The sequence below is a fragment of the Pituophis catenifer genome, unplaced genomic scaffold, assembly GCF_029215685.1.
Source record: "Pituophis catenifer annectens isolate HBS135680 unplaced genomic scaffold, rPitCat1.0.hap2 SCAF_1, whole genome shotgun sequence".
Taxonomy (NCBI): domain Eukaryota; kingdom Metazoa; phylum Chordata; class Lepidosauria; order Squamata; family Colubridae; genus Pituophis; species Pituophis catenifer.
The window spans coordinates 87,074,326-87,100,232 of record NW_027256881.1 but is presented as its reverse complement, the minus strand read 5'-3'; the positions used below and the strand labels follow the sequence as shown (position 1 = coordinate 87,100,232).

At 37.7% G+C, this 25,907-nt stretch overlaps 1 protein-coding gene across 2 annotated transcripts; it reads left to right on the top strand.

Moving 5' to 3' along the window:
• Positions 1–2: 2 nt before the first annotated feature.
• On the top strand, positions 3–22,933 carry HECA (hdc homolog, cell cycle regulator). Of its 2 annotated transcripts, XM_070932674.1 has the most exons (4): positions 3–231; positions 9,303–10,343; positions 18,281–18,435; positions 19,519–22,933. In XM_070932674.1, the coding sequence occupies exons 1-4, from the start codon at positions 3–5 to the stop codon at positions 19,681–19,683; spliced, it is 1,590 nt and encodes a 529-aa protein (XP_070788775.1). In that variant the 3' UTR covers positions 19,684–22,933. The 2 variants fall into 2 exon arrangements, with proteins under 2 accessions (XP_070788775.1, XP_070788776.1); XM_070932675.1 differs by lacking the exons at positions 18,281–18,435; positions 19,519–22,933 and adding an exon at positions 17,423–17,507.
• Positions 22,934–25,907: the final 2,974 nt, after the last annotated feature.

Genomic DNA, 25,907 nt, shown 5'->3' with positions numbered 1-25,907 from the left:
CGATGCCGAACCAGAAGAGTAACAAGGGCAAGAAGAACAAGCGCGCTAACAGCAGCGGGGACGAGCAGGAAAATGGAGCCCTGGCCGCGACGGGAGCTGCGGGCGCCGGAGGAGTCCTGGCCGCCGTGGCTGCGGTCGGAGCAAGCGGGCCCGTGGCGGCTGCAGGAGGTGGAGGAAGCTCCGGGGCAGCAGCGGCGGCGACAGGCTCGGCTTCGGGCGACTCTAAAAACGGTAGGAAGCCTGCGGGACGGAGATGGAGGAAGAGAGAGCGAGCGAGAAAGCAGGCATGCGGCGTGCAGCCACCAAACTTCACTCGCTGGCTCTTTTTTTTTTTTTTTTTTTGCTTTTGCTTCCCTGCTTTACCGGATGGGCAGAGCCGGAGGCGCCCCTGCTAGTGGGGGAGCTGCCGGGCCTTCGATGGCGCAGCAGCCCTTGGATGGGAGAAGCGGAGCGGGCCAGCATGCAGATGAGCCAAAGGGAAGCGCGGCCCTTCTCTTTCTTGGCTTGAGTTGCACCGCCAGCGCGCAGAGGTGCGCGGCCTGCCACCGCCGGGTCTCGGGAGTGGGAAGTTCGAACGGGTTGGCCGGGCTGAAAAAGAGCCCACTTGCCCTGCCCACGTGCCCCTTCCCCGCTCTCTCGCTTTCCCCCCCCCCCAAGGGTTGTGCGGGGACATGGGGACCCCCAAAAACGGGCTGCATAATCCCCCCCTCCCCATGTTGCATTTACGGGGTAAGGAGAGCGGGTGGGGTTGGGGGTTTTTTTTTGGTACCTTCTGACGGATTTCCTCCTATCTCTTTTCTCCGCCCCCGCAATAAGCTTAATTTCTGAGGAAATTTAGAAAACTTGTTTTTATGCCCTCGCTGTTCGTGTCCAAAAAGCGAACCGGTGAGGTTACACTGAGTAGAGGAGACGCGTCTCTCTCCTTCAGAATGACAGTTTTCAACCTTTAAAAAGACGGACGAGAAAAAGCCCATTGTTTGGCATACTCTACATAAAAGTAACCCCGAGTTAAAGGTGCAGAAAAAGGCAAGGAAGTATCTCCCCCTCCCCCCCCCCAGGCTAAAGTATGTGTCTGTTACTTTCGCTTTAACACGGCCAGCATGTTTTGCTTGAAAATATGCTCTGATAAAGTTGGAGTCTCAGTAGTCGGACTCAGCTGAGTAGGAAGTGTCATATGTTCAAGCCTGTCTTCATTACCATTGTGAAGATATGGGTCTTGTTCATGTGCATGGCTTGTAGTGTTTCCCTCACCGACCCCTCAATCTTTCTGAAATTGCTGTGCTCCCCAAGTGCATGCTTAGCAGCCCTTCATGTCCCACACAATTGTGAGCTTAGTGTCTGTGGGGAATGACCCCTCTCAGCTTTATTCAGATATCAGAGTTATAATGGCTAGATCTTTCTATTTTTTTTAAAGACAGAACAGACTGCTGATGACAGTCTTCTATATTTGCCACAGGATAGTTTGCAGGGTAGCAGAGCTTAGCTGCAGCTGTGCCGTCATCTCACTCTATCAACCTGCCTACTCGACCTAAAATAAAGTGAAACAAAAAAATTGTCCTCCCTGCTCTTCACTGTCTCCACTGAAATAAGTTAGAGAAAGTGGGGGGGGGGGAATCTATTAATCGTTTTATGAGCTTTTCAAATGCTTCAGCTTCCCTCTTTTTCTCTTTAAACTCGGTGCCTATTTTGTGAGCGCGGAATGTAAGTACCCAATATTAAAAAAAATTGGCAGGTGTGAAACATTTCCCTGCTTTCTTTTGGTGGTTGCCAGGTTAGTTTTGTGTATTGGTGTTATAAGAACAAGCTTTTTTGTTTTGCTTTGTGTTTGAAAAATGTTATGAGAGCATTTTCACCAGAGAATTCTTATTTTTGTGCTAGTCCTTGCTGGAATGTGCAAAACACTGCAAATACTTGGGTAAATAATGATCTCTGAGGAATTTGAAATAATATGTGTTTTGTCTCTGCGTATGACAGTGAAATAGAGGCCATGCATCTGAAAATACAGTCTTCTGTTCATAGCAAAACAAAATTTAAATTCTGCAGTCTCCTAGGAATAACTTCCGGCGCAATGCCTGCTAGTGACGAAATGTAGCAATCTGATATTTTGTACTAAATTTAGGACACATGCTGATGTTCAGCATATTTGGATGAGGTCTGATAATGTATGGAGAACTACTTTTATATCTTAGTAAGGATTTATTCCCAGACATTGGCACCTTATTTGTTAACCGACAAAAACATAAAGAGGGTTTAAAAATATTAAATCTCTATATACTGTTAAATCTTTTAAAATCAGAGGACTCAGGGATTCTTGGCTAATCATCAAGCAGTTGCTGTCCGTAGTTACTGTAGTCAAACTCTTTTCAGTTTGAAAGATGTTATTGTAACAGCTTTGATATAACTGGAACTTTTTCTGTTTAATTTTATGACTAATTTTATAGAAGAAATATACTGAAATGTGGCCAACATGGCTTTGGAAGATACATGAAAGTTATCAAAATACTTGTGTGACCCTTTCAGACTTGGTGGAATCCTGAGAATTCCAGATTGCATTCTGCAAGAAGCTGCTACTTTTCACAGCAGACAAAATACATATAAAAATATTGTCATAAAAATATTTGAAATGGAAACATATTAAAAACAAATCAGGAGGAGATCAAATCCATTTGTTTTTCCAACTATCTTGATTTCAAAGACCATGACTCAGAATGTCAAGGAAATTAATATATTTTTCTGGAACAGACTTGTATTTAAAAAAATTGGTTTATGGGTTTTTTTTAGTACAAAATGTGCCTTTTTAGTATTATGAATTGTATTTACAGAGGAGATGGGGAAGTATGTCCTGGCTGTAGGTCTAGAACCTGATTAGTGGGAAGGTAATTGGTACTGGATCAAAGCGACTATAAATTAAATCTTGCATAATTACTTGAGAGAGAGTTGTAAGAATATGTAGCACAAGTTTGAAATAAGAGTTTCAATACATAAATCTATTTAACTTATAAGACAAGTGAGATAAATCAGTGTTATTATCTTGCTGTCCCAAATATTTAATGTATTACTTGTGATTTCTGTAAGAATATATTGTATGATCTATGTTTCTTAAATCTAGGAATTTATTGGAAGATGTTTAATTTTTTAAAAGTAATTCTTAATTTTCAAGAATAATTAATGTTCTGTATTTAAGTGAACATAGTTCTAAAAACTCATAACTTGTCCCTGAGGTAACTTGTGGAGAATGGAGTTATACAGTAGTATGATTTAATTTCTTTATTTGGAAATTATAATTTTGTATTTTATTAGCTCAAATGTAATTTATATGTGCAGCTACCTGCATATTGTATAATCCTATTACTTAGGTTTATAATCACTTAATTTTCTCTATCCAACCCATTTTCCATAAGCTCCCTTGCATATGAAAAGCTTGTACAGTATGTCATCTAATAGAGCTTTGCATGACTCTTTTTGAATTGCATTACTTTTAAAGAGACAGTATCTGAAAGAAAATGACATGTGCTTTAATTAACAGCAATGTGAATTACAAAAACTTATTCAAAATAATTTTTGAAGCATACACAGGCATGTCAATTAAATATTTGCAAATGGTTCAAAAGTAGTACAGGCCTTTGAAATGGCTGCACCAACATGTTCAAATTAGTTGTTGGAGATATGTTGGAGTAAAGTGAGCATGTGAAGACTTGCTAATTCTTTCATCAGAATTCTTTCATAATATTGCAAAACTGAAAATATCCAAATAAGTAAAATTTGCTTGTCTTTTTGGTGAAAGACCCAGACCCACAATATTTGACTGTATAAATTACATAAAAATATGCTTTCTGTGTTCATTATGTTTCTTGATTTTATTATGAAAACTAGCTGTACCTGGCCACGTGTTGCTGTGGCCCAATCTTGTGGGTATACGATATTTTTTGACCCAGTGCCAATAATGTCCCTCTGTAGCTCAGGTCATGCCTACTTTGCCTCCGTCCCACCAGTCTTTTCACTCGGTCGATTGGATTCAGACCTAGGTTGCCTTTCTCTACATTTCTTTTTGGACTTTAACGTCGCTTAATCAATTGCTTTCTTGGACTTTTACCTATTTGGTGCTTATATTGGGAGAGCTGCACGTCGTGGGATTGGCAGAGGCCCCCGTCCGGGCTGCCATCGGTGAGTTTGCGTTCCTAGGGCTCCAGAGGTTTGTCTTTGGATGCCTCCGAGGATACTTTGCCGTGGGTGTAAGAGCTGGTTTCCCGGCTTGCCGGTATAACCGCCTTCACCTTCGCAGCTCTCCGCACCACAGGCGGCATCGGGGTCCCTGCCAAAGGTACGGCATACTCCGTTAGTTGGGAGGACGCTTCGTGGCGGTTGACATTTCCCGCCATTTTGCTTGTGGGTTTGGCGGTGGCGGCGCTGAGGGGAAAAGACCCGGCTCGCGCCCGCCATTGTGGTGTTGCGACATTAAAGTCCAAAAAGAAACGTAGAGAAAGTCAACTCAGGTCTGAATCCAATCGACCGAGTGAAAAGACTGGTGGGACGGACGCAAAGTAGGCATGATCTGAGCTACAGAGGGATACGGCACAGCTCAATTCCAATGCAATGTCGTACGAAATAATTAAAATGAAAATAAATCGAAATCTATGAAAATTCAATTTAACAATGCAATCGGAAACATTGAAATGGAATCGTAAAATTGGAAATTTGGAAATCGTAAATGGATCGTAAATCGGAAACATTGAAATGGAAGTGTAAAATATTTAGTATAGCGTGTGTTGCTTTTACGTCCAGCAGATGGCGCTGTTTTTCAAGAAAGCATGTTTTTACCTGTCACAGGTGTGACATGTATATAATATAGGTATATAAAAACACGTGCGTATTTGAATGCAATGTTGTGTCAAAATTTCAAAGCAATCGGTGAAGAACTTTCGGAGATTTACAATTTTGAACAAATGAACATTTACATTTTTATTTATATATAAGATTGATACATATTTTTATCACAAACTGTAATATAAAGGCAATTCCCAAGTTATGTAAGTGTTGACTTATGTAACTCTGGCATTATGCAAATGGGTGAGACTATCATCCATGTATGAACAGAATGGTAATTCTATGTGCAAAAATTGGTTAAGACAGATTTAAGATTTATTGCTAATTTCATGATATTGAAAACAGAACAATGTATTTTCAGTTTAGCCACAAAATTATTTGTCCAAAGTGGAGTGATTCAGCTTTGGAATGTTGTGCTTTTACTTGGTACAGATTGACCTTGGCATTTCAGAAGTGACTTACACATTTCCTGAAATATATCATAGAGAACAGGAAGTTGGTTGAATTACATTTCCAGCCTTGGAGAGCTGTTGCAGATATTAGGACCAACACTGAAATGGTTTTCTAGGGTAGAGGTGCATAGCAACATGCAGTATATTGTTCCCACAAAGGCTTTGATTGGCTAGCCAGAACCCCTCCAAAAGTAGCTACAGATTTTGCAATTGTTTGCCTAATGGAAGAAGAAAATTATTACTGTTATATGTAAACCTATGCACAAATAAGTTGACCAACAAATTTTTAAACAAAAAGCCATGAAAAATGCCACCTGAGGATAAGTCGGGCCCTTAAAACCTACTTCTTTCAGTTAGCCGGGCTGTCCTGATTTTATGATGGGTTTTTAAAATTTGAAATTGGTTTTAAATTGAAATGTTTTAAATTATGGGCCAAATTTATTTAATTATTTTAAATCTATTTTAACTTTTGTGTATAAAGTGTTTTACTTTGGCTGTTCACCGCCCTGAGTCCGAAAGGAGAAGGGCGGTATAGAAATCTGAAAAATAAAATAAATAAATAAATAAGTCACTCTCTGGAATTTTTGTAAATTTTAATTTTCATAATTGGATAATCCACAAGTAGCACATTTTTCAGTTAAAAATGTAAGAGTTTGTTTATCTGTAGATGATCTTATATGTGAAAATAAATGGGATACAGGCAGTTCTTGATTTATAACTATAATTGAGCCTCAAATTTCTGTTGATAAGACTTCCTGTTGACGTCGCGGTGAGATCGGACATGGAAAGCTGGTCTCCACGTTTCTGTGCCGAGTTGGTGGGCTCCGAAACGAGCCAAAGCTGCCTTGGAGGGGCGGTGAAGCAAAGAGGGACGCCCTGCAAGGTCTCGGAGAGTCACAGCTCTCTTGCCTGATGCGGGCAAGAGATGATGGATAGAAGGCAGATAGGAAAAAGAAGAAAGAAAATAACTTTATTTCCCCTTTTTCTTTCCTTTTTTTATAATGGTGGCAGGAAGAGAAATTAGAACAGAGATAGGAACGGGTTTTAGATTTTGGCAGTGGTTTGTTTTCCGAACTTGCCATTTAATTCCTGAATGTTTTGTTATCAGGCTAGGTAACATAACCAGCGGGAGTTTTGTAGAAGTATTGTCCTATTCCTCTTTAGCTTATTATATATGTCTTGTGTGCCAGTGTGGTCAGTTGATCGTGTGATTGGCTGTTTGTTTGGTGCTGTATTTAAATTCTGAGAAGCTGATTGGTTCACTTGATTGGTTGTTTCAGTGATCTGGTTTCTTATATGCTGGATCTAAGGTTTCCATATTTTTTTCTCTTCTCTGTCTAGTTACTTCTTCCCTGCTCCTTATCTTCAGTTTCCATACTTTTCTTTTTCCTTCCTGTAGAACTACTTTTCTCCTTCCACATTTCCATACCGTTTTTCTTTTCTTTTTTTTCTTTCCCGTTTTTACTGTTCTGTTGAAAGAAAGAAGCTTGTACATTGTATATTTCTTTTTGTGATTAGTTTATGCATGAGAGAGCAGATGAGAATCAGTTAATTCTATAAATGGGATACCTTATTTTACAAGCAATTAATTTTAATAATTAAAGTAGGCAACTTGTCTGACTAAACATGTTAATTCTGAGTGGCAGATTTTAATCATTCTAAGGATTTTAAATTCATCTGGCTAGCTTTCTAAAGGATAAAATGCGAGTATTGTATTCTTCTAATTTTTAATAAAAAGAATCATAATTGTCCATTTAATTACAGACCAATTTTATATGTGTAGCTGCTAAATGAAATGTGAAGCATTTATTGCTTCAAATTGGAGAATGGTTGTCCAAAATGGTATTTTGGAAGAAAAAACTCATTATAGAGTTCAGTATTCTTCATTTGATCATTGTTTCACTTGGCTCAGAGGGTTAATGTATGGGAATATGAAATAAAAATTTTATGTTGCTTGATTGACTTCACTGATGGCAGTTGACTTTGATTAACTTAAATAACTCCAGTGTGGGTCAGTATTGTTTGATCTTAATATAAAATTCTATTCCAATCATAATATATAAATGAAATGATAATATAATGGTCCAGCCTCTGTCAGTATTTCAGTCATTATCAAGTAGACTTTATTCTTGCACCACTGTTTTTTAATATATTTATTAATGACTGTTTCAGTGTGGAGAGTATCATCTTTATTTCTAGTTAAAAATGTATAATTTACAGTATAATTACTTTAGATTCACATGCCTCACAATAATTTGTGTAGGTAATTATTTTTGGTAATTATGTTATGGAATTCACTAGTAATTAAGTATGAAAAAAGAAAATATGGATTTTCCAATCAAAGCATTCCAAGTATATGCAGATAATTGATTCTAATTTTATTGCTTTGGTTGTCGCATATTGTTTCCTGAAATCTGTGCTTTCTTAAAATGGTTGTTTTGGGATTTCAAATGTTGTGTTCTTGTTCTGGGGTTCAGGAGAATTGGTTATGCTTCCAAATATTAAGGCTAAATATTTAGCCCTATTTATAGCCTACCATAATTTGTATCATTCTCTCTAAAAATATCTCTTTTACCATATCAGAAGGTTTAAATTCCTGAAAGCTAACCTACTAAGGCTTTGCACTTAGAAATCTTTGTTAATCAAAAGGTGTATTTCTCAACCGTAACAGTTATTGAAGTTCTTCAAATATATCAAAGACCATTTTAATTTTTGACTCTGGAATATAATTTTTTTAAGAAATGTAGTTTTGAAAGATGTTTATATGTTGGCAGGCTTGCCTTAAATAAATACATATCAATATTCTTTGACTCATCCACATCAAAACCTAATTCAGTAACTTCTTAATAGTGTACAATATTAATATTAAAATAATGTCATTGGTAGCTAATTTTTGGCTTAATACTGAAAAATACTACAAACTTGCAATTATCAGAAATAAGCTCAGATCTATACTACTGTCTTAAGGTAAAAGTAAAGGTTCCCCTTGCATATATATGCTAGTCGTTCCCGACTCTAGGGGGTGGTGCCCATCTCCGTTTCAAAGCCGAAGAGCCAGCGCTGTCCAAAGACATCTCTGTGGTCATGTGGCTGGCATGACTAAACGCCAAAGGCATGCGGAGCACTGTTACCTTCCCACCAAAGATGGTTCCTATTTTTCTACTTGCATTTTTTACGAACTGCTAGGTTGGCAGAAGTTGGGACAAGTAACGGGAGCTCACCCCATTACATAGCACTGGGGATTCGAACTGCTGAACTGCCGACCTTTCGATCGACAAGTTCAGCATCTTAGCCACTGAGCCACCGCATCCCAATGATACTACTGTCTTAAAAACACATATCTAGGCAACAAAATTTATTGCTGTTTAATAAAAACAGTCTGATAATTATTCTAGTTATGATTTGTTCTGAAAACTTTGTAATAAAATATCTAATCCATTTTATAAGAAATAAACTAAACAAATAAACAGATGTCATAAATTCAAACTTGGCGTTTTAAACAAAATGTACTGAATTATATGCCTTGGTGTCTTCTCAAGCTTTTAGGTATTGTGAACAATCAAATAAAGGTTTAATCCATTAGACTTACTATGCTCATTTATAAAGGAAAATACTAGTGACATATGGAATCTCAGTTCACAGCATAGTTTAAATGTACTACATATGTGCTTAGAACTCCTGGATTGTAGTTTAGCATAGTTCTGTTATACTAAAATAAATATAGCAAGCAGTTAATTTTGAATCATATAGCTCATCTGCCTCTCTTGTCTGCATTCCACAGAAGCACCTTGTGCTACACCACAATCAAATAAAGGTTTAATCCATTAGACTTACTATGCTCATTTATAAAGGAAAATACTAGTGACATATGGAATCTCAGTTCACAGCATAGTTTAAATGTACTACATATGTGCTTAGAACTCCTGGATTGTAGTTTAGCATGGTTCTGTTATACTAAAATAAATATAGCAAGCAGTTAATTTTGAATCATATAGCTCATCTGCCTCTCTTTTCTGCATTCCACAGAAGCACCTTGTGCTACACCACTGTTGTGTAGCTTTGGACGGCCCATTGACCTAGAAAAGGATGACTACCAGAAAGTTGTTTGCAACAACGAGCATTGTCCCTACAGCACTTGGATGCATCTTCAGTGTTTTTACGAATGGGAGAGCAGCATTCTGGCTCAATTTAATTGCATCGGAAGGGCAAGGAGTTGGAACGAGAAACAGTGTCGGCAAAATATGTGGACCAAGAAAGGATATGATCTTGCCTTCCGTTTTTGTTCATGTCGATGTGGGCAAGGCCATTTAAAAAAAGACACGGATTGGTACCAAGTAAAACGAATGCAAGATGAAAAGAAGAAAAAATCAGGGTCTGAAAAAAGCAGTGGAAGATCAACATCTGAGTCTTCAGAAGATCTTAAAAAGTGCAGGTCTGCTAACAAACCACAGAAAGGTTTAAACCATGATCTTCAACGGCGGCATTCAATGGATAGGCAGAACTCTCAAGAGAAAGGCACTGCTTGCGGTAGTTATGCAGTCCGTTCTCCCTGTGGTTCTCCTGGACAGTCCCCCCCTGCAGGTTATTCTGTTCTTGCCCCCACCCATTTCAGTGGACCCCGCTCTTCACGATATTTAGGAGAATTTTTGAAGAATGCCATCCATTTAGAACCTCATAGAAAGAATATGACCAATAGTGGTATGTTTAGAAATGCTCACTTTGATTATGGGACATCAGGGTTACAAGCACATAGATCAGGACATTTTGATGCTCCAGTACAATTTTTGAGAAGGCTTGATCTATCTGAACTCCTTGCTCACATACCTAGGCATAAATTGAACACTTTCCATGTCCGTATGGAGGATGATGCCCAAGTGGGTCAAGGAGAAGATTTACGGAAATTCATTCTTGCAGCACTCAGTGCCAGTCATCGAAATGTTGTCAACTGTGCGTTATGCCATAGAGCATTGCCTGTATTTGAACAGTTTCCACTGGTGGATGGAACTTTGTTTCTTAGTCCATCAAGACATGATGAAATTGAGTATGATGTTCCCTGTCACCTTCAAGGTACAGGTTGCTTTTATTTTTGTTTTGTTTTGTTTATTTATTAAATTTATTGGCTATTTCTTAAATGGCATAACTAAAGTCTATAATTTCTATTAATATCTTGCATTTTTGGAAGGCAGTCTACATTAGCCTTTTTCATCCTGTGCATTATTCCCAAATATGTGGAATTCAGTTTCCTGAATTCCCAGCCAGCAAGGCTATTGCTGAAAAATGTGGAAATATTCATACAATGTGAAGATGCTCAGATAGATGAAGGCTAGTACAACAGGCCATAATAAAAGCTTAATACAATTTCAACTGTCCCTTCTATGTGAAAATAGCTTGGCAGAAGAAATATACCATATTTTTTGGACTATAAGACGCACTGGAGTATAAGACGCACCAAGATTTCGAAGAGGAAAACAAGAAAAAAAAAAGTTTTTGCCCTCTCTGGCCCCCAGGAGCACTCTGCAGGCTTCCCAAACCCTCTGTGCATCCTGTGTTTGTTAGAAACAGGAGGGTTTGGGAAGCCATTTTTTGCCTCCCAAACCCTCTGCGCACCCCATTTTTGTGAAAAACTGGCCTGTTTTTGGCAAAAATGGGACACGCAGGGCAGGGTTTCGGGAGGCTGTATTCGGTGTATAAGACGCACCAACATTTCCACCTTCTTTTAGGGGGGGAAAAGGCATTTTATACTCCGAAAAGTACGGTACTTTTAGCAAAGAATATGTGTGCAGCAATAGATTGGGGGCAGGGCCAAATAAAAGGTAAGAATGTGGGGGGTGGGTGGAGGGGGGCGGGAGGGCCCAGCTCCCGAACAAAGAGAACCAGTTCGATGACGTCATATCGTCACCGCTACCGGCTTGGCCGAACCGGGAAGAACCCACCACTGATGTGATCAAAATTTGGGCACTTGGCAAAGTGGCATATATTTACGATGGTTGCAGCGTGTTGGGGTCATATGATTGCCATTTACAACTTTTCTAGCCAACTTCTGAGAAGCAGAGTCAAGGGGAAACCCATGTGATTCACTTAACAACTGAAGTGGTTTACTTAACAACCATGGCAAAAAAAAGTCATTAAAATTGGTAATGACTCAATAGAGACCTTGCAACAGAAATTCAGGATCCAATTGTGATCATTAATTGAGGACTACCTATATAGGTAATCTTTGACTTAGGAACATTATTGAGCCCAAATTTTCTGTTGCGAACCAGACAGTTGTTAAGTGAGCGTCCCATTTTATGACTCTTTTTTTTTTTTTTTTTGCTTTAATTTATATGCCGCCCTTCTCCGGAGACTCAGGACGGCTTACAATGCATTAAGCAATAGCCTTCATACTTTTGTATATTTATACAAAGTCAGCTTATTGCCCCCACAATCTGGGTCCTCATTTTACCTACTTTGAAAGGATGGAAGGCTGAGTCAACCTTGAGCCTAGTGGGATTTGAACTTGCAGTAATTGCAAGCAGCAGATGTTAATAACAGTGCATTAGTCCACTGTGCTACCAAGGCTCTTTTGCCACACTTGTTAAGCAAATCACTGCATTTGTTTAGTGAATCATGTGCTCATTAAGCAAATCTGATTTCCTCTATTGACTTTGTCGGAAGTTGGCTGAGAAGGTTACAAAGGGTGATCATTTGCACCCTGGGACAGTGCAGCTGTCATAAATGCATGCCACTTGTCAACTGCCTGAAATTTGATCACATGATCATTTGGATGCTATGCCAGTTGTAAATGTGAAGATTGATTGCAAGTAACTTTTTTCAGCGCCGGTCACTAAATAGGTTCAGAACTGTAATAATACTTTTACATTATTGAAGCTTTGCTGTTAGGAAGTTTTCTGATAAGAAATTTAGACAAAGACAAAAGCAATCAGGCTAGAAAGGCAAATTATGATTAGAAACCTCTCTAACATTGTTGGTATCTTCTGGGCTTAGAGCAGTGACCAAGTGCCGAAAAGGGAGTGCACGCGCGTCTGGGCCGCAACCCAGGAGAGGAGTTGCCCAGGGCGCATGCGCGCATCCAAAAATGAACTTCCAGTTTCAGCTACTGAGCATCTGGTTTCAGCCAGCTATTCTTCCAGGTTTCTAGCGCATATGTGCACGCGTCGATCAGCTGGCCGGCGCGCATGCTCATGTAGGAAAACGGAAGACCAGCTCTTCCAGTTTCCGGCACTGCCGCATGCAAAAAGGCTAGCTGATTGTCACATGCACATGCGCGCCAGAAACCCAGAAGAGGAACAGGCGATGCCACGCGTGCCAGGTGACATGTCTCTGCGTGCCACTTTGGGCATGCGTGCCATAGGTTCGCCATCACCGGCTTAGAGGAAGAAAAGGATTAGATGAGAAGAATTAACAGAACTGCTGCATAAATTAGATCATTAAAATTAATAATAAAATTAAATTGATAAAATAAAATTTTGATTTGAAAGATAAAACTGAAATTAATGGAAACAAGCCAATCTAACATTGTAAATTACAAGAGTGGCTTATTTCTGCTAACTAAAATTAACATTAAGCATAACTTAGAGTTTGGGTTTTCTAATATGGGAAGAAAACATGGTCCATCACTGACCGAGAATACTTCTTGTAATGCAAATCCAGAGCCCAATGCAACCCACCAGAAGATAAATGAGGCAAGATTGATGGGCGGGTTCACTTTGAATGAGCTGATTGCCTGATAAGCCATAAATCAAGAGAGTTCAATTTCAAATCCCTCTTTTGCTGTCTTCATTGGGCATGATTGCTGAAAAGTGAAAGCATGATTTACTGTTTTAAAGTGTTAAAACACAAAACTGTAGATAAGTCTACACAATTTTGACACAATTTAGAATAATAATAATAATAATAATAATAATAATAATAATAATAATAATAATAATAATAATAATTTTATTTCTATACCGCCCTTCTCCCGAAGGACTCAGGGCGGTGTACAGCCTAATTAAAAACAGAATAAACATCAATTTAAAATAATTTAAAAATATTAAATAAATTTGGCTTAATTTAAAACCCCAAAAATTTAAAACATCCAATTTAAAATTATATTGCTAACCCAGCCTGGCCGAACAATAGGGTCTTGAGTGCGCAGCGAAATACCCGGAGGTCAGAAATCTTACGAATTTCCGGGGGCAGTTCATTCCACAGGGCTGGGGCTCCCACAGAGAAGGCCCTCCCCCTGGGTGTCGCCAGCCGACATGACTTGGTCGATGGCACCCTGAGGAGACCCTCTCTGTGGGAGCGAACTGGCCTGTGGGAGGCTATTGGTGGCAGAAGACGGTCTCGAAGGTACCCGGGTCCTATGCCATGGAGCGCTTTAAAGGTGGTAACCAACACCTTGAATCGCACCTGGAAGACCACTGGGAGCCAGTGCAGCTCGCGCAGGAGGGGTGTCACGTGGGCGCACTGTAGAAATACAGTGTCTCTTCCAAAACCCAGCCTTTCTTACTTTACAACATACAGAGTCCCACAACATTAAGATTGCTCATCCTTTGCATTGATAGTTTGCAAACCCCTGTGGCTAAGAATACCCATGCATGTCAACAGGCCCAAAATCATACACATTAGAATTTAGCATGATATGTACATCTTCTCTGTATTTGCCCATCGTAGTAAGTCATAGTAATACTTCCAGGACCACACTGTCTTTGAGATTTATTTTCAAATGAACTTTGTTTTTAAATGACTGTATTTTAATTATTTTAGGGTTTTCTGTGGTTGATGTCTGCATTGGTACTCTTTTTACTTAATAGTTTTAAAGGTTTATTTTGTCTACTGCTCTTGGATAAGAAGAAAAGTAATAATATGGATTGTAGCCCAAATTGCATAATTGGCTATTTAACTGAATAAGCCTTAATTTATGTTTTGTTCTGCATTGGTAATAAATCATCAAAACAGATGCTGAGTTCCAGAATAAACCTATTTTGTAGCCTAGATGCAGTATTTTTAAAAGAAAAGTCAGGAAAAATACCCTTTAAAAACAAAGCACAGTCATAGTTTGGTTATAATGAGTGTGAAAAATACTGACTGGCATGATTGCATTTGTTTCATTGCTGAGGTATATGATGACTACAAATAATGTGCAAATAATGTGCATTGTGTTCACATATTTTCTTGTTATCAGCTGTTGATTTGCAGTAGCCAATGTATTGGAATCAAATCGTGTTTTGTGTTTCTTGATGTGATTGTATTTTTAAAAGAGCACTGCAGAATTTTAATTCTGCATATACTCTGCTTAGAGTTTTCCTTAAAGAAATATCCCAAACAGTCAAGATTACACAATGCAATTGTGATATTCTGATAGTGCACAAATTATCCTTGTAGAAATGTTCAGGCCAATATTTAATTATGCTTGTGCAATTTATTCCACAAGCTGTTTCACAACTGAGATTACACTTTTCGTTTTGGCAACTGTATGAGCTGTTTTGATACTTATGTAGTTACCAATAGAACCATACCAACTCTTGTACATTTTTTATAGTATTATATTGGTTACAACCAAGTTAGTGATACTGTATACTTATTAAAAACACCTTTTTTGACTATTTGAAAGATTTTTATAAGCAACGCAGCAGCAGCAGTTGTTTTTACAAAGAGCCCTTGACTTATTTGGACTAGAATTTCTATCAGTAAACAAGGCAGTTCTTAAGTGAGTGGCGTCCAATTTTATGAGCTTTGTGCCAAGTTGTGACTCACAGCAGTTGTTAAATGAGTCATATGATTGCTAAGTGAATTTGGCTGCCTCCATTAACTGCAGCTGGGAACGCTGCAAATGGTGATCTAAAAACCCTGCAATGGTCATAAATACATGTGGGTTGCAAAACACCCAAATTTTGATTGTTGTGACCATTGGGATGCTGCAGTGGTCATAAGTGTGAGGGCTGATCAAAAGTCACTTTTTAAAGTGCCATTGTAACTTTGAATGGTTGCTAAATGAATGATTGTAAATCAGGGACTTCCTGTATTTCCTGTCTTTCATTTTACCACCCTGAGGTTGCTTAATTATGGATATTAGGGCTTCTGGGTATTCATAGGCTTTAGTTCCCAAATTTGCTGCTATCAGAACTGAACTGTAAAAATCTGGGAAGTAGAACTGGAATGTTACCCTGTAGTCAGTGGTAGGATTCAAATAATTTAACAACTGGTTCTCTGCCCTAATGACCAGCTAGGTAGGCGTAGCTTGGTGGTCATGTGACTGTGGGCATGGCCAACTCAACGTTACTCATGTCAATGGGTGCTTCGCCTTAGCTGTTACAATGTAATAAGGGTTAACCAGAGAGACAGTTTCTGTAAGCAGGGCAATAAAGATTAGGCTAGAAACACCACCAGAATGTTTCCTTCCTGCCTTCCTTACAGGATTAGTTCTGTAAAGTGGAAAAAAACAAAATAAGATTTCTTCCAACAACTGGTTCTCCAAACTGCTTAGAAAGTTAACTATCGGTTCTCCCGAATAGATGCGAACTGGCTGAATCCCACCACTGCCTCTAGTGGTAATTTGACCACTTGCTATCCAGATTTGGCAGCCCTATCATTTCTCAGTATGAATTTAAAGAAGCCATTCTGATCACTGTTAAACCTGGGAAATTTAATCTTAAAAGCATAATAATTTAATCTAAAAGCATAAAAATAATGAGGCCTGAGGAAATTTTCCAAAATAATGACAAACGCTTTATATATACAAATACAGATAGTCCTCGACTTACGAACACAATTGAGCCCAAAATTTCTGTTGCTAAGTGAGAATTTTGTTAAGTGAGTTTTGCTCCATTTTACAACTTTTCTTGCCACATTTGTTAAGTGAATCACTGCAGTTGTTAACACAGTTGTTAAGTAAATCTGGCTTCCCCATTGAAGGGGGAAGGACACAAAAGATGAACACATGACCTCCGGGACATTGCAAACTTAATAAATGTGAGTCAGTTGTCAAGCATCCGAATGTAAATCACGTGACCATGCTTAAGTCACTTTTTTCAGTGCCATGGTAACTTCGAACAGTCACTAAGTGAACTGTTGTAAATTGAGGACTACATAAATTTATAAATATATAAATTTTTATATATACAAATAAGGGAGGGGGAGGAGTCTGTAAACTTGTTTCTCATCTTACCTAGCAGGGAGAGAAGTTAAAATTGCAGAAGTGGGAATAGATGAAGGACTGGAATATAGTCATGCTAAATATTTATACAGGTAGGTGATCCCAGCTGTTGGGCAGAGGAGAGTGCTATCTAATTCCCCTATCAGGTACTTACAAATCATAGTTTGAAGAGTACTACAGGCTCACTTTGGATTGTCCTTCCATGCAATTCCTGCCTCCATTCCATAACTGGTAATTTCTATAGCACCCTTGATTTAGATATCACATGAAATTTAGTTGAGAATAAACTGGGTTAAGAAATAAGAAGTTTAAAGCAGGGGTCTCCAGCCTTGGCAACTTTAAGATTTGTGGATTTCAACTCCCAAAGTTGGCTGAGGATTTCTGGGAATTAAAGTCCACAAGTCTTAAGGTTGCCAAGGTTGGAGACCCCTGCTTTAAAGAGTTTTGAAAATTAGCTTGGAGATTGGTATTTACTAGTGCTTACTCAATAAACATAATTATTGTAAGTTAAAAATGGATGATTTATAAATGATGATTTATAAATGAGAGGAAAGGATAATGAGCTTGTTCATAGTCATCCTATAAGGATTAGAATAATGTGTTTGGGCTCACACAATATTAAGCTAAAACCAAACCAAACATACAATACACCAATACACCTATGTGTTATTAATCCAGTTGGTTTGTAAACTTTGACATAAGCTTTGAACTGTGATTTAGTCAAATAATAATTAAATAAACTATGGTATGGATTAGCACCATATAAGATCCAGGTAAGTACCTAAATTGGGCTAGCTAATATCCATCTCTGATGAGACAGTTATCTCACATTTTCTAATATTTTTCCAGGTGAAAACTGCATGAAATGGGGAGCTTCTCCTAAACAAATATATACTGTAGGAAGGTTGTTTTTCCATTTTGTATATTATGAGTTAAGCACAATTGCTATAGTATAATTCTCCCTTCCTCCTTTCTCACTGGAATCTTTTCTATATTTATGCAGAGTGCGGAAATGTATTCATGTAGCAATTTGAACTCTTTCCTGAGACTGAGTTATAGCAGAGACTTCATGATTTGAAAAAGCCTGCATTTCCTGTTGAGAAGAATCTGTTTTTCCTGACTTCTTCTCAAAGAAGTTTGTGTGATATATTCTTTTGCCAAAAAAGGATAATCATATATGACTTTTATTCACATGTGTAAATACTGTAGATGTTTATGAAATAATAACTGGAAGGAAATTAAATATATGGAGATACCTAATTAACCTGTGGGTTCTACTTTTGCTTTGCACATGAAGCAAAAATCATCTATGAATTTACAGTAGCAAAGAGCCCATCCTCTCCTCTGAAGCATGTGATATGCAGCTGAGAGTAACTCTGTAGTACAATAGTAATTCTCTAAAGTTATTTGTTAAGCTTCTTAGTTGAACTGAAAATTGGAATGCTTGTCTTGTTCATTCTGATGTGACAAATGAGCTACTCATATTGATCATGTGTTAGTTTTAGTATAGTGGATTTGTACTTTAATTAAAAATCAATTTTGAATTTTTAAAGACTGAATTTTACAACCTAAACTCCAACAATCCTCTATTTAGAAGCTAACTAATACCAATTGACTGCGGACTGTTAGCATTAGATAAAACTAGTAATGAAAGAATAATTTGCATTTGAAGTTAGGAATGTAATTCTGAATGAAATAGACTTTCCTCCTTTAATGGTATTTGGACAGAAGATGGCTAGAAACATAATGTTTGCTGAATGCATGCTTCATTTCTTGCATATTCTAATAAAAAGGCCATTCACAATTCTATTAATGTATGATCCATTTGATATATTCTGTTTTTACAAATCTCTCTCCACAGGAAAGCTTATGCACCTATATGCTGTTTGTGTAGACTGTTTAGAAGGGGTTCATAAAATTATCTGCATAAAGTGCAAATCTCGGTGGGATGGAAGCTGGCATCAGCTGGGAACCATGTATACTTATGACATTCTAGCAGCTTCTCCTTGTTGTCAGGTTAGTATTATGAAAGAGTTTATATTTTAGTAAATTATGTTCCACGGTCTTGGCAAGCCTCCGAGATATAGTGATAGCTGTCTAGACACTATTTCATGGATGAGGATACATTCATGATTCTCTGGTGGATGCTATTTCTCTTCCAAAAGCACATAGTAGCCAGCAGTACCGATCAGGTGCAAGCAATTAGATCCACATGGCTAGAGTTCAGGCTAACTACTTTATTGTATTCTGCCTATAATACAGGAATTTCGCTAGATTGCTTGCCTTCCTTTGGGAACAAATAGATAAGGCTTGTGAGGCTTGGGTGGGGAGGAGTCAGTCCTGGATGTCTTCTAGCTGTGCAATGATTCAAGGCTAATTCTCTGCTTGAACCTTCGCTCTACCTGGAAGAGCATTTTTCAACAATACCCTTTTTTCAGTACTGGCTCCCATTCACAGGGATGAGAGGCCCATGTGACTATCAGAGCACTGCAGCTAATGATTAAGAAGAATTTATGTGTTTGTTATCTACATCTTCATTAAACAGCATCTAGTGTGGAATTGCATGTACACATAGAGAAGATAGCACTGTCATTATCTCAGTGTGCATTGAGATAAAGATGAAGCCTGGTGGTGCAATGCTGTCCTATCTCCTGGAAATGCCCTCCTAGAGGAACAGTTTCAATACTTCAGGGTCATATTGGCCAGATGTTAAGATAAAATGAATCAAAAGCACCAAATCCTCTAGATTTAATCCTTGCCTTCCATTTTTGTCTGATATACCTAGAGAGGAAATCTATGCATACAATGTAGGCATTGTAAAATGCAATCCTCTCTAGGTAACTGATTCATTTTTTTAATCTACAAAAACACATAGCTGATTCTACAGACACAAGAGATTGATGTTACACATTTTATTATTCAGGCAAGCTTTCCCAAGTAGAAGCTGTAGTAGGAATTGGCCCATGAGGCTATAATCACAAGGCGTATTCAGTAAGAATAAAACAAACGAGCATGATAGGGTTTGATGGACAGTGGAAGCCAATTATGAGATTTTTGAAATTCTGTTCTCTTTTTTTCTGTCTGTGTCCTCTATTACAGGCTCGGCTGAACTGTAAACACTGTGGGAAACCTGTTATAGATGTACGTATTGGGATGCAGTATTTCTCAGAATACAGCAACGTTCAGCAGTGTCCACACTGTGGAAATTTGGACTATCATTTTGTGAAGCCATTTTCCTCATTTAAAGTTCTGGAGGCTTATTGACAAAAGTTTTGCCATAGTAATAGCTATTTTATGAATATTGTTCCATTTATTTTACATATCTTTTATAAGATCTGCTCTGTGAAGGGGAGGGGGGATTTTTTTCTAATTGAAAGGAAAGTGCAGCAGCTTTGCGTGATTATGTAAATGTGTTCCTGTGTAGATGTGTGTCATTCAGACAGAGGTCCTCTTGCCATGATTTCAGTGAAGGCTGGAGATGCAGCGCCATCTTTTTTTTTCTCTCTCTCTCTATCATATTATCCTAGCTCTTTTCCAGATGTGTTGGGATCATACTGCTCTGACAAAGATGTTCCATCACATCTGGGAAGTTGTCTACATTCACCCAGGTTGGAGAGGAAATTCCATTCTATTTGTTCCCTTTATTGTTAAATGAAACAGTGACTTCAAGATATGGAGAAGTTTTTTGTAGGTTGGAGAGATGAACAGATTTTCATAAACATGTAGAAAAAAGAAAATTGTAGGTCTACCCAGATGAAGAGTGAAATCCAGCATCATGGGAGTAGAATTCTGCTTATAGATAAGGATCAGTGGTGGGATTCAGCCGGTTCGCACTGGTTCAAGCGAACCGGTTATTAAATTAACCCCACTATCAAAGTGTATCCTGCACACTGCACTGCAATAGAAAAACAGGCAACAGAGCGGCCAGCAAGAGGGAAGGAGAAGACCGCTTTCTCTCTTTCTTCTCCCTGCTCCTCCCCCTTCCCTTGTGCTGGCTGCTCCGTTGCCCGTTTCTCCATTGCAGTGTAGTGCAGTGTCCTGGATCCACTTTGATAGTTCGTCCAGGGTCAGGTTGGCCGTTGCGGGAGGTTTATCCTGCATGTGCGGTGGAGCTGGAGGACAGGGATTGGCCATGCCTCCCATGACAACCTGACCCTGGGTGAACCGGTTGTTAAATTATTTGAATCCCACCACTGCATAAGGTGGTCCCTACAGTCTTCCGCTGTGTCCTGAAAATCAGTTCTGAAGAGCGGGAGACTCAACATATTTTGAAGATGTTGGGGGGAATAGAAAGTGGTTCCATCCTAAGCAGCACTCCCATTACTACTGCCTTTTCCAATGCACTCTATATTTCAAGGCCTAAGATAACATGGAAGAGGTGTCACAAATTGTCATAACCTCTCCATTGCTTAATGTTAATCTACAGACTTCAAGTTTGTATGCAGATCCTATCTGTACATTTTAGATGAACTAAGAAAGAATGCTGGGTAGTTCTACAGCCAGCTTTTCAAAGACATTTTCCTTGTGTGTGCCTCTGTCCAATGATTATCTTCATATTTTGCTCCTTTGTTGAATTTACATCATTTCTAGGAGCAAAATCAGGACTTGATAATATTAGTAGTGCTGGTTAATACAGTTTGAGGCTCTGTTTGTTGAGATAAACTTAACCATTGACAAATGAATGTAATACTATGTCAGAAAATGCACTGTTTAAAACTGTTTTATTTTTGCATAGTGTCTTCCTGGGATATATATTTGATAATCATAGTTACTCTCACTGACAGATCATACTGTTTCCACTAACGCTGTAATTCAAACAGTCAGGGAAATTTCTACAAAAAACCCCAAGCTTGCAATTTTAATAAGTTGTGTTATTTCAGCTTTTTTCAAGCATTTTAAAGTCACCTTAGGGTGTTTGGTAGTACTGCAAAACTCATTACAAAATCTGTTATCAAGAGAGGTATCTGCAACTTAAGTTGCAGATTTTTTCATTGTGATTAATCCTTGTCTCTTGGTACAGTTATAGTAAACTATGTTCAAACTAAATGAAGGATGATAGATTAGTGTGCCTACCTGTGAATTAATTGTCCCTATAGGTTGAAATATTTAATAATTTCTTTACAGTATTTCAAAAGTGTTCTCTAAAACTGAACGGTGTTTATAGAACAGTTTTTATTAGTTGTTCACATATCATCTGGAAAAATTTCTGCAGAAATACTCCCAAGATTATGTGTGCAGATATGGGATGTGTATAAACAGGCAAGGAATCAGTTAAAAGACTTTAGCATATTTCAGGTTCATACAAGAGTTGATGGTTCAAAAGAGCTGCTAAAGATCTTAGTAATTAATGGCTTATACTTGTTGAATAATAGACCTCAATATTTTGAATCTGCCTACTGTTTTGGATACATGTTATCATGTGCGGTGCATTGTGGCCCATAACTTGTGGAATTCATTTTATGTTTTTTGAATCCTAGCTTGAATTAAGTCGTATTCAAACAGGCTAAACCCACTTTTTGGTACCTATTTTGAAATGGCACTTTTACTTAATTTAAAAAAAAAACTTTTAATTTATGAGAAATTAAAAGTGAAATAATTGAAACCGAAGAAATTTAAGAACAAAAAAATTGTTTTGTGATTATTGTTCTTTTATCAGTATTGTAGTTACTTTATCTGTACATGTGCAAATTTTTTTTTTGTTAAAAGTGAATGCTCAGTCTTTTGAAATTTGGTAGTCTAAGTATTTGGTTTTTTTCAGCACAAATTGTTCAACATTAGAAACAAATAATCTACTTGAAAATGGAATGTTTTATTGAATTATAATTATAACATTATTTCCAAAGATGAGCAGGTAAATGTAATTTCTGTAGATCAGCACTAAGGAGCAAATGAGCTGTCACATCAGAAATTTGTGATAAGATTTTGCAATATAATTTTATTTTAGGTTTTTATGGATATTGCATGTGATAATTTGGAGTCTATTGCAATGGTGTGATGGTCAGTGTGGGCAGTATAAACCTTTTTCCTTTTCCAGAGTTGTTGTGAAAAGTAGCAATAGCAACATTCAGTTATAATTTGGATGACTGTTTCAGGCTACTTAGCTCAAAACAGCTCTGAGGGAAAAGGTAAGTTAGGTGAGGGGGAAGATTAGCAGTTCTTCAACATGATGCAACCTCCATTAAGTAGCCCTGAAAAAAAATTATACAGAGAAATAATTGCAATTTTTAAGTGCAGTTTTCTCTGCTTTTTTTCCAGTGTTGGGTCTGTAACTCGCAGATTTGGGAGTACTAGTTTTCAGACCAAAACTAGTGTTATTTGGGGGAAGATTGTTCTAGTGTGTGTAAGCTCTGTAGAGTTTTGGTGGATCTAATCACTCCAAATTTTGTACTGGATAATAAACATTGTGTAGCAACAATAATCTATTAAAAGGAAAATGCTGCATTGGGATCATGGCAGGCATGAATGAAAAGACACACATGCTTCAAAAGTATAATAAAATGGATATCCAATAATATGTGGTCTGATGAACTATGTTTTCTTTCAGCCCTGCAAGACTGTCAAACTGTTTTCGTAGTTTGCTTATGAATTTGAAATATTTGGATTCTAATTTCCAAAAACATTTATTGTTAACATTATTGTAATTATTCAAAAGAGGGGAACAGTAGTGAAGTATTTTACTTTTCAACTCAATTGGATTTTTCTATTGAGGCCTTTCTGATACTGTTTATTTTGTAATTTGCATGCCGTGTACAATTTAGCATTTGGTTTGGATTATAAATCATGCTGCTCTTTCCCGTCACCATGTAAAGAAATGAACATTGGCAGTTGTATATATGTCACTGCCTGAGGCATAGAGTTCCTTCCTAATTGATATATTTGATTGACATTAAATTATACAGGAATGATAGAAGCCGTGAACTCATATTTATGTGCATGCATTACCCACAACTTGCATGCATAGAACACAATGTTAAATATGTCAGGCATTACTCGGTAACAAGTTTCATAGGGGCTATCACTACTCCTCTCTACTTTACTCAGTGTGGATTGCCCAGGAAATCTCATACGCATAGTCATGCGGTTTTTTAGGTTAACAGGTAACAGAGAGAGAGGGGGAGGGAGGGAGGGACAGAGATGATTTCTTGTGCACACCCCCTACAGATATTTAGCATCCTTCAGTATTGAAAAAAATTGTTCCTAGGGGGCTTCATGTATTCATTGAAGCTGGCAGTATGAAAATTGGGTTCTATGGGATGTGTTGGTTATATTTTAGCATCTGCTCCAATTATGTCTCCACAAGTCCATGTTGTGTGTATGGCCATTTAAAAAAGGCATTTGTAGAATTGCAATTAATCTTAAATGATACAGGATCAAGAGATTGAGAAAGTAGGAACTAAATTGAATTGCACAAAAAAGGGCATTCACTTTCATTAGTGAAAATCATTTCTGAGCTGTTTACATACTAATATAAACCTTACAAATAAATGCATTTTTTTTAAATTAAAGAAAACATATCAGAAATTCCTTAAAACCAACTTGATATAGCTTGATATCTATAGTGTATAAACTATCTATTGTTGGCTACCATCATCAATACCTCTCCAAAATAATGGTTCTTGATATATATGAATTTGAATTAATTTGACTTTCTTGATGATTGCATATAATACAATACCACATAAATTAGGGCTGTACAAACCTTTGAAAGAGGACCTTCACAGTGTGCTAGACAGTGAACAGGGTAGCTTTCTTTGAAATGTTAAAGCAACTGCATCTTTTTTCTAAATTCCCACAGTTGTTTTAGAAACTGCCACTTATTGTCTCCATGTGCATTTTCATATATAGCCATTTCACTTTGCTGAGGTGTGCACAGAGATGTATCCTGTATTGCATCTGGCAGAAATTTCTTTCCACAGCTGCCACCACTATAACGTCTGTTTTATACCTGAGAATTGTTTTTATTCTTAAACATTGGAAGACCATGTTAAATTCTTTTGCTGTGTCCACATGATCTTCTCCAAACTTGATTCACCATGGTATTTGTATTTGATAACACGATACTAGCATTGTGGCAGAAAATTGTTCCATGTGGGTAACCACACCTCCACATACAAATAACAAAATGAAGATATTAAATGTTAATCCTGCATTTTCCTGCCCTTCATGAAGAAAAAGGAAAATGTGTTCCTAAAAAAACATCAGAATAGTGTTACAATTCAGCTTGAAAGAATCTTTGATCACACATACATTTTAAACTCCATTTAAAAGCATTAAGTGCACCTGAGACTATATGACTGATGCTTTTTTGATCATTATAAATCAGTAAATTACTGAAAACCAGATTTGAGGCAACAGGTGATTCTGTCAGTGTGCTCTTTTGATAGGAAGACGTAGCAAATTTAATTTTCTTCTGATTTAATTGTACGAGGTATGCAAGGGCAAATTGTTGTGAAGTATCCAGCTTGCCCTGTTTGCGTTTGTCAGTAAAAGCCTTTTTTCCTTAAAAGGAAAAAAAAAAGTTTTGGATTGCACTTTTGCAGGGGAAAAATATGTACATAGCAAATGAATGTTGATAAACTTTAAAACAATTGTTTATGATGCCATTTTTTTGGTGTTAAGTTTTGGGGTTGTGATTTATCTGTATTAAAATAATAAATTGTGGTGGATTATGTTTGTGGCTGTTTTAAAATAGTCCAGATAAAGATTCACAGTGTTGTGTGTAGGAGGCCTGTGCAAAGCATGCTGCAGAAATATTTTTAAGGTAAGATAATAACAGAAATAACATGAGGGTCTTTTTAGTGTCTGTTGTCACCATGAAAATGCAGGGCCCTGTTCTTACTTTACAATAAGATTCAGCACCAAGTAGAGTTGAACTGTAGATTCAACTCCAGATTCAAGATAAGATTCAGCACCAAGCAGAATCCAGAGTGGCTTTGACAGCCCAAATTTACATTATGTCGGAAGGCCTGAGAGACCTTTGCAATATTGGTCAGTTTCAGAACACTTGTAGGCTTTAACCAACCTTGGCAACTTGAAGACTTGTGGACTTCAACTCCCAGAATTCCTCAGCCAGCAAGTTTCAGTCACACAAGAACTCCAGCAATGAATTATACAGCATCTGAAATTACCACCTGGAATAGCTCATTCAGGAAGCAGCCAAACAATAGGTAGGAAATCAGTTTCACCAACAACAGGTCTTACTCAGTCCTTCTACTATCCTTTGTTAATGGAACTCTAGTTCATCTCTGATCTCTGAAGAACAACTGAAAGAGCTGGATATATTTAGTCTTGCAAAAGAAAAAGAAGCATTTGATGGCATTCATCACTTTTTAAACAACTGGCTAATGTTTCACCCAAAAGGTCTTTCCCCCCCAGTATTTTCAGAGTGCAGTATTTGGGATAATATGTTTAACTGGAAGGGATGCAGATTTCTATTAAATGATAGAGGGAAAATCTATTATTTGAAGTTCAACAATAGAACCCTGAAA